At 42.2% G+C, this 8,613-nt stretch overlaps 1 protein-coding gene across 1 annotated transcript in view; it reads right to left on the bottom strand.

The window, feature by feature from the left end:
* Positions 1-711, bottom strand: part of C2cd4a (C2 calcium-dependent domain containing 4A) — a 70,663-nt gene extending 69,952 nt beyond the window's left edge. Inside the window, exon 1 of the mRNA XM_013009933.1 lies at positions 10-711. Within this exon, the coding sequence (XP_012865387.1) occupies positions 10-288 (279 nt within the window). The 5' untranslated portion in view covers positions 289-711. The remainder of the gene's footprint in view (positions 1-9) is intronic.
* Between the last annotated feature and the right edge of the window lie 7,902 nt (positions 712-8,613).

Genomic DNA, 8,613 nt, shown 5'->3' on the forward strand with positions numbered 1-8,613 from the left:
GGTGCGCGCGCGGGGCAGGTGCGGCAGCGAGAGCGCGGCCTGCGAGCGCGGGTCCCAGTCGGTGCCGGTGCGGCCCGCGCCCTCGTCCGTCCTGGCCATTTGCTCCCAAGCATTTCGGAGATCAATCAAAGTGAGGCTGGACTCGAGTCTCGGCGGGATGCAGAACTCGGGGATTCGTTCCGGAGTGAGCACGTTTGCGCAGGCGCTGGGCGATCGGGTCTGGGCGTGGCGGGTCCTACCCAAGAGAAGCCCGTCGCGGTCGCGGAGGAGCCGCTCGAGACACCACATCGGGAGGCAGGTGCGAGATCAGGGTGGCTCGGCCGGGTGGCAGGCCGCCTGCCAAGCACAAAAGCAAGGTGGTCAAGAACGAGCCCGGCAGACGGCATCCATTTCTGCCCCCTTTCTCCTCCCTCCGTGTTCGGTTCTGTCTGTCCCCGGGAGAAGAAAATCTGCACCTCACATCCCCTATAGCAAACTATTTTTTTTAAAGAGTTTTTCATTTGTCCTGTCTCCGTGGTCTGGGCAAGGAGATTGCAGATATGATTGCTTTTATTTAATCTCCATCCCTCCCTTCGCTGGCCTAAAGCAGAGATTCTTAATAGATTCTTAAACCGTTGGAGTCTAGCTTCGTTCGCTTCATCTTCTTTGCCAAGAGATACTTTGCCCTGCCCAGTCATTCGTTCCCTCAAGGGACGATTGCACCCCAGTCCTCGGCGGGAATTAAAAATAATTTCGAATGCCTCTTGAAAAACTGCCTCTCTTCCCCCCCCCCTTTTAGACGCAAAGAGCTTCCAAGGAGCCTCCATTCTCTCCCCCTTCCCACCCCTCCACCTGTAACTAAACTGATTGCAAGTACCTGGGGTTCTTCCTGCGGCGCGGGAACGGAGGGGCACGGAGCCCGGGAAACTTACAGCGGGAAAGGCGGGATTCAGCACCGGTGTCCAGGACAGCTGGTCAGAGCCTTTATACCAGCGGCTGTGCCAGTCGCTGCCTGGTAACCTGACGCCAGGCCCTCCCCTAGCCGGCTGCCACGTGGCTGGATATGCTGAGCAGATCCTGGAACTGGTTCGTTTCTCCTGCGTTGGTAGGAGGTATATTCCCACGAGAAACCTGGCATAGATTTGTGTCCAAACGTGCTTAAGTGGATTAAGTCTAGAATGAACGTGGCCACGGGCGCGCAGTGCACGGGAGGTTCAATCGAAGACAGAAGTCTGGTTTGTCTTACTCTTCAGTGAATTCTTTCCCCCAGTCCCTCCCTCCTGCTATCCACCTTCGGAAGCTCTTTATTTACCTTCTGGCTTCTCCTTCTGATTTTGAGTGCACTTTGTTGATTTTAAGTCACTCTGGGTTAGGGAGAAACACTGGGCGCCGGAAATGGGGTCCCTATCTTGACTTGGGTGGAGTGGCAAGGGTGTATCCCTATGTTAAAAATCATCTAGTGTACATTTGAGATTAGGGCACTTTCTTGTAGTATGCCTCCGTTTTTTTAAGGTCAGTTTTTAAATCCATGTTGGTTGTTTTTAGGACAACGTACTCCTCCATGGATCTGGGCTGTTTGGAATTGTCCTTTTGGGGATATCCCCTAAATTGTGTCCACTTAGGAGACCATCTTCCTTTCTTTTGAAAACTTGTAGTCATTCTGTTAAGAGTTCCTTCCAGCTAGCCGGGGCTGAAAGGGATCTGAGGTATTTTGAAGCTGTCTTGCAAGTGAATTACTTCCATAAATAATGTTGAATTTAGCTGAATTCAAAGGTGCTTTCAGAGCTGGGCGCCAGTGGCTCACGCCTGTCATCCTAGCTACTCAGGAGGCTGAGGTCTGAAGATCTCGGTTCAAAGCCACCCCAGGCAGGAAAGTCCGGGAGACTCATCTCCAAGAAAACTGAAGTGGTGCTGTGGCTCCAGTGGTAGAGGGCTTGCCTTGAGCTGAAGAGCTGAGGGACAGCACCCAAGCCCAGAGTTCAAGCCCCACAACCGACAGAAAAAAAAAAAAGGTGCTTTCAGGATAGGGCATGCTTATTTTGTTTCCAAGATACATGGACACTGGCTACATGATCTACAGTTTCTAGTATTGTCACAGAAACCAGGGTTTCTGGCATATTTTTGTTATTGTTTTTTGTTGGTCCTGGGGCTTGAACTCTGGGCCCTGGTGCTGTCCCTGTGCTCTTCAGCTCAAGGCTAGGGCTCTACCACTTGCATACCCTGGCATATTTTGATGCTCCCTTTTGTATAAATGAAAAACTGAGTTTTGGAGGTCAAGTAACTTATACATGGTCACAAGGTGATGGAAGGTGGAGGGAATAAAGCCTACTAATGAATAGTAAATCAGTTGCTTAGTGGACTTAAGTAATATATTTAAAATATTATGTACCATGCCTGCAAAAGCTTAATTGCATAGCAGTAATGATTATAATTATCAATATCGTGGGAACCTTGTAAGAAAACTGGGCCTGGAATCATATATAATTTTTATTCCAGAATGGAATGCTCATTAAAAGCAAGCTAATTTTTCTGAGCCTCCATGTCAAAAGTAAAATTGAGAGTACGGTTTAGCATAGGATAAAATAATGTAGATGAAGGATTTAGTATAGAACCTGATGCCAGATGTTAGATTTATTATTAGAGAAAAAACAGTGCTCATTAATTAATTAATTCATTCAAAAGCAGTATTTACTGACTCTTCCTGGCTTCCAGTCCCCATTCTAGGAAGGTAGATCTCTTGTTATACCAGACCTTAAAAGGTTGTTCATTCACCAAAAAGGATATGTTTTAGATGAGGTACACTGTAAGTTCCAGTTGGCTGATGCAGGAGTGAGAAGTGATCTTGAACACTCTTTTATGTTTAGTTTGACAGGCAAAATTGGAGAGGGCTTCTGGGTTTACCATGATCTGACTAGTTTTTTGTTTTTGTCTTAATATTGCCCCTACTTCTGGCTAGTATTCTTGGACTAGGGCTAAATCTACAGAATAATTACCAAATTATACACGTGAAGGCCATATCTGTGTTTTCTGACAAAATTTTCTCAAGAGGCTAGATGCTGTTCTGTGTGAACAGAGAACCCTGGGTTACAATAATGAGGAAGAACAGAATCAAGGCTCCAGTCTGAGAAGTTGCTAATCAGGTTTATTAACTTGTCTGAGCCCATTGTTCAATGGAGAAGTCATGTCTACCATGTAAGATTGTTGTGGGAGTTAAAAAGATGTGTATGAACATGTCAAGAAGGCGTTATATGTGGGTTCATAGCTAGTTGTTTATATATATAATATATATTATGTATATATATACACATGTGTATATATGTATATATATACATATATAAGTATATATGTATAAATGTGTGTGTGTATATATATATATATATATATATATATATAAATGAAGGAAGATCAAGAGTTCAAGTCCAGCCTGGGCTATAGTGAGTCTCTCTTTCAAAGTAAGAGGAGGAGGAAAACTAATAGGGGGAGGAGATTCCTAAAGCAAATAAAATAAAACCTCTTCTGTTAAATCAAGGTGGTAAGGAAACAGCCACAAGTACCATTTATACACACAGAATGTCTCTGTATCTTGGATTAAGTCTTCAGAATTGTAATGTATTTCTGTTGTTTTCAAATTACCTACAATGTTTTATCACAGCAGCACAAAGGGACAGAGGCTCATGGAAATGCCTCAGTTATCTCCCTCCTATTGTTGAGATACTTGGGTATCAGGATTCTTGGCTGATGCTTTTATCCTTCATTTCTGAATGTTTCAAACCACTGCCTTCTCACACAAGGCGTCTGATGAGAAATCTAATGTGGATGTTATGGGAAAATCATTCTCTCAGCCCACAGATACTAATAACATGTTGCATGGAGTCTTAGGGAACAGAGCATTTTGTTACAGTGTCATGGTGTCTAGGAAGTGCTACCATCTTTTTTTTGATACCAATCAATTCAGGTTTAAAGAAAGAGGAATGTATTGAGTACAGATAAGGTGAGGAGTTTAAAAGCCAAAAAGTTCTTACAGATTTTCACTGAAAATGAAAATACCAGTGAAGTGCTTTATTGGCTTTAATTTTCTAAGTGAGTAACTATCAGTTTCCCACCTAAGCAAAAAGATGGGCTTTTTTTCTTGCTCACAGCTGGTGCTCTACCACTAGGCCAACTTAACTTTTTGCTGGTTAACTGGAGATGAAGTCTCACAGACTTTTCTGCCTAGGCCAGCTTTGTACCAGGTCCTCCTTGTCTTAGCCTCTTGATTCATGTAGGATCCATTAATCTTTGCAGAACGGAACATTCAATGAGACAACTTCCTTACTGCAAAAACACCAGTGGGTTGGCTACACAGTCCAAGATAAATCCATGTTTCCAGGGACCATATCTAGCCAAGGATCTCTTGCAGATCCGTCCACCTTCACTCTCTCCTTAAAGAGAAGAACCACCTCCAGACCCTTGGAACTTCTGCTGGGTAAGGATGACAAGGAGTCAAGGCAGAAGAGTGACAGAAGAGCCACTGTGCCTGCCAGTTCCCTCTGCAGCCTACAGAGAAGAAAGCCACAATCAGCTTTAGACCTCTTCCTGTCTGAACAGCTTTGAGGTGACAGCAACAATGACTCTTGAGGATAGGTCCTTTTTTTTTTTAAAGTATTTCATTATCTTTAAGTAGTTGCACAAGTCATTACCATTCAATTTGTCAGGTTGATGAATAGAATGCATCTTAATCAGTATCACCCCTTTTATCATTCTTCCCCATGAGCTTATGTCCTTAAAAGAAAATTCCCTTCTCCCTGGGCAACGTGACAGTGTAAGCACAGGCTCTACCAAGGGTAAGAGTTGGGCTGGAAGGAGTGACTAGGCAGACTGTCATCTATAGTCTAATATGCTGCTCTCTGCTGGCCCAAAAGACATACTTGTGACTTAGGAACAAAATGGCTCTCATAAAAGAGGAGGGCAGCAGAGAAAAGACAAAATGAATGGAGAGCCAAAGGATCTTGGCATGGTGGTGTGGGGGACTACCTAGGGATGAGGCAAATGCCTGCAGGAGGTTCACACTATTGTGTGCTTAAAAGGTTCAGCAAAGGCCTCTATCCAGCAGGAGCTTGGTCACACAGGATTCCAGTCTAGGGACATTGGTAACCACCTGTTGTTCCAAAGCATTGTGTGGGGGGGGAGGAGGGGGTAGCGGTTGGGAGGTAGAGAGAGAGAAGTGACCTGAAGGAGAGCTCAGAGTATGTTTTTCTCCACCCCCCCCCTTGGGAGTCTTGTCTCTTCTCTGCTACTTTATCCCATTTTCCATGTTTCTGGGTGGGCAGAGATGATTCTTAATATATTTCTGTTTCTCACATAGCTCATGATAAAATTGGTGCTCTTAAGAGATGGAAAAATGTTTATACATAGCATACAAAATACATATGGAATGATTTCTGCCACATTTATGTGATTTATGAAGTGTAATTTTAAAGTGAGCCCTCTGACTTCTTCAGCCAACTGAAAATTTAGACTTTTATCAATACCATTTATGCCCCATGTTCTCTTTCTGTATCCTTCTGTTACTAGAGAAAGGAAAGGGAAGAGAAAGATTCCCTTAGTGAGAGGGAAGGAGAGAGAGAGAGACCCTCAGCTCTCCATGCGAATCACAGGAACTCAAAATCCTTGACAAAAAGCATTTTGAGGGGTTTCGCAAACGAGGAAATTCAGAGTGGAAGTTTAGCAATGATTTATTTATCAAAACAGGATGAAGCAGGGAGAAACAGAAAAAGGAAAGAGAGCTATCTCTGGCCTGACCCACAGGAATTATGACAGACATAGAAGGGGCTCCAATAATCCTGTTATTAAGAAGGTTTGCTTGGCCAAGGTTTAGGTGAGTCACACAGAGATTCCTTTAAAAACATTTTTGCTAGGCAAGGGAGATTTGCTTTTGTTTTTTTTTTAATTAACAGGTCACTTTCTTCAGTAATACTTTAGGAGTATTTCCTGTACAGTATTTCTTCAACACAGGTGAATTGGGTCCTCACGTGCCCCATTCCCTGAGACAACAATAAGCTTTATGTTTTACTTAACGCGCAAGCTTGAGCCATTCGGTTCTTGGGAGGATGGTGTAACAGGGTCAGGCCAAGTGCCTGGAACACACAAATCGACTCAGAGGAAGTCTGTTGGTAGCCATAGGAACACCTGGTAATGAAGCTAAAAAACAATTCTGTGAAGGGAACATAAGGAGATTACTTACCACTGAGGCAGGCAGAGTTCTCAGAGTAAAGGCAAACATTTCAAAGCAGAATTATGGAAGAGGTTGGACAATGGGTACAATGTTATATAGGAAACATAAGTTCTAGTATTTCAAGACACAATAAGATGAATATATTAACAATGAGACATCACATCTAGGATCTATCCTCTCCTGTTTTTCTCCTGGTTAACCTTTCTAAGTCCCTGGTGCCATGGCTTATACTTACGTCTCTCCAGCTGGGGGGGGTACTTGTGTACTGGGGGGAAAGGAGGGAGAGAGAACTATGAAGGGGCCAGGCCTGGTAGGGCCTATCTGTAATCCCAACTATTTGGGAAGTAGAAGTAGGAAGTTCATACTCCTACGCTAGACCAGTCAAAAGCAGAAAAGAATGGTGTGTGGCTCAAGTGATAGAATGTTTCCTTAATGAATTTTTTTTCCAAGAGTTAATTTTTTAAGTGTCTTCTAATTGTGCCTAGTTTTTCACAGGAATATTTCACTCATCTGCTTTTACTGTTCAATCCTTGATCATTTACTTTTATAATAGCTTTTGTTGTCCTTTCCATGTTCTTAAGAAAGAATAAAGGTGGGAATGATGATTACTAGTTGATGATTATTGCACTGGATTTCTTTCTCCTTATAGGGCTTTACTTCAGGGTGATATTGGTATCTCTTAATATGAGTTATGTTTGTTTTAAATTGGGATTGTAAATTTTTGAGTCTTACAGAAGTGTAGAAGATTTGTGGTATTACTGGGGGCATTTAACAATTCCTAAATAAGGTGAAAATGGAACTAGCAAAATTAAATAGCTTTTACTAGATTAAGTTAACCTTGCTTGTATTAAACATTTTTAGCTAAGTGTTTTAGTGAAATATTAAAAAAATTAAATGAAAATTTTCACATATACATTTATAAGTATATATTTATTTTGCCATTCACCTTTGACAGTAAGATCTCAGGGAATGACTAATAGCCCAGCAGTGATTAAATTGTGTAATTATTGACAGAAAAAAGGGTGTCAGTGTTGGGGGAAGTAAAGCACATTAAATACTGCTAGTGAGTCTAGGCAATTTATCATTCCAAAGCTTAGTTCTTCTATTAAATTGGGACAATTACTTATCAATCTTTTTTGAGGATTACATGAAAATGCTTCCTCTGACATAACAATGATAGGATAGCTCATGAGCTATAACTAAAACATAGCAAAATAGATTTAGTGTGTAAGAGCATGTTGATTCACTATCCTGTCTAAACTATAAAGTTGTACAGATTACAAGGAATGAGTAAAGCTCCCACAAGTCTGTACCTTTTCTATTCAACTGACCATGCCAAGCTACCTGTGAAATCCTTCATACCAATTTACATGATTGTTCATACATCCTTGTATTGGTTTCTTTTACCATGGAGCATGCCTTATCTTAAATGGAATATGTATTCTTTTTCTTTTTTGACACCTGCCTCAGCATATCAGCAGTGTGAGTATACAAAGGGGGATAGCCTAAGGACTGTGTTTTAAACAGTGGACATTATGGGATAGTTCGATGACCTGAATGACCTGTGTTTCTGGAAACTAACTCTGGAGTCAGTGTGAACAGGTTGGGGAAAGGAAAGGCTGCAGGCTAGGCCACCAGTTAGGAAGAGATCAATACCAATTCAAGGTCTAAGAATATAAGAAACATCCGGGCACTGGTGGCTCATGCCTGTAATCCTAGCTACTCAGGAGGCTGAGATCTGAGGATTGTGGTTCAAAGCCAGCCCTGGCAGGAAAGACTGTGAGACCCTTATCTCCAATAAACCACCAGAAGTGGTGCTGTGGCTCAAGTGTTACAGTGCTAGCCTTGAGCTGAAGAGCTGAGGGACAGCACCCAGGCCCAGAGTTCAAGCCTCACAACCGACAGAATATATATATATATATATATATATATGAAACAGGTGCTGGTGACTCATGCCTATAATCCTAGCTACTCTGGAGGCTGAGATGTGAGGCTCACAGCCTGGGCAAGAAAGTTTGTGAGTTATCTCCAATTAAGCAGCAAAAAGCTGGAGGTGGAGCTGTGGCTCAAACAATAGTCTTGAGCAAAAAAGGTCAGGGACAGTGCTCAGGCCCTGAATTCAACTAGCTAGGACTGACACCAAATATATACACAAAAATTTTATATATGTGTGTGTGTGTGTGTGTGTGTGTATGAAGCAGTAAATGCAGAACAGACAGGTTTGCTGTTAATTGATCCTTAAGGTAAAAGAAGAGAAACAAAGTGCCTTTTCATATATATATATATATATATATATATATATATATATATATATATGTCAGAGAGAAGAAACAAATGGTTAAGGGTTTATTTTCTATAGCCAGAATAGAAACATGGAGGTAGATGTTGTTAGAACTGGCTACTACTCTGCCTTTCTTTCT

The sequence above is a fragment of the Dipodomys ordii genome, unplaced genomic scaffold (genome assembly GCF_000151885.1).
Source record: "Dipodomys ordii isolate 6190 unplaced genomic scaffold, Dord_2.0 Scaffold11, whole genome shotgun sequence".
NCBI lineage: Eukaryota > Metazoa > Chordata > Mammalia > Rodentia > Heteromyidae > Dipodomys > Dipodomys ordii.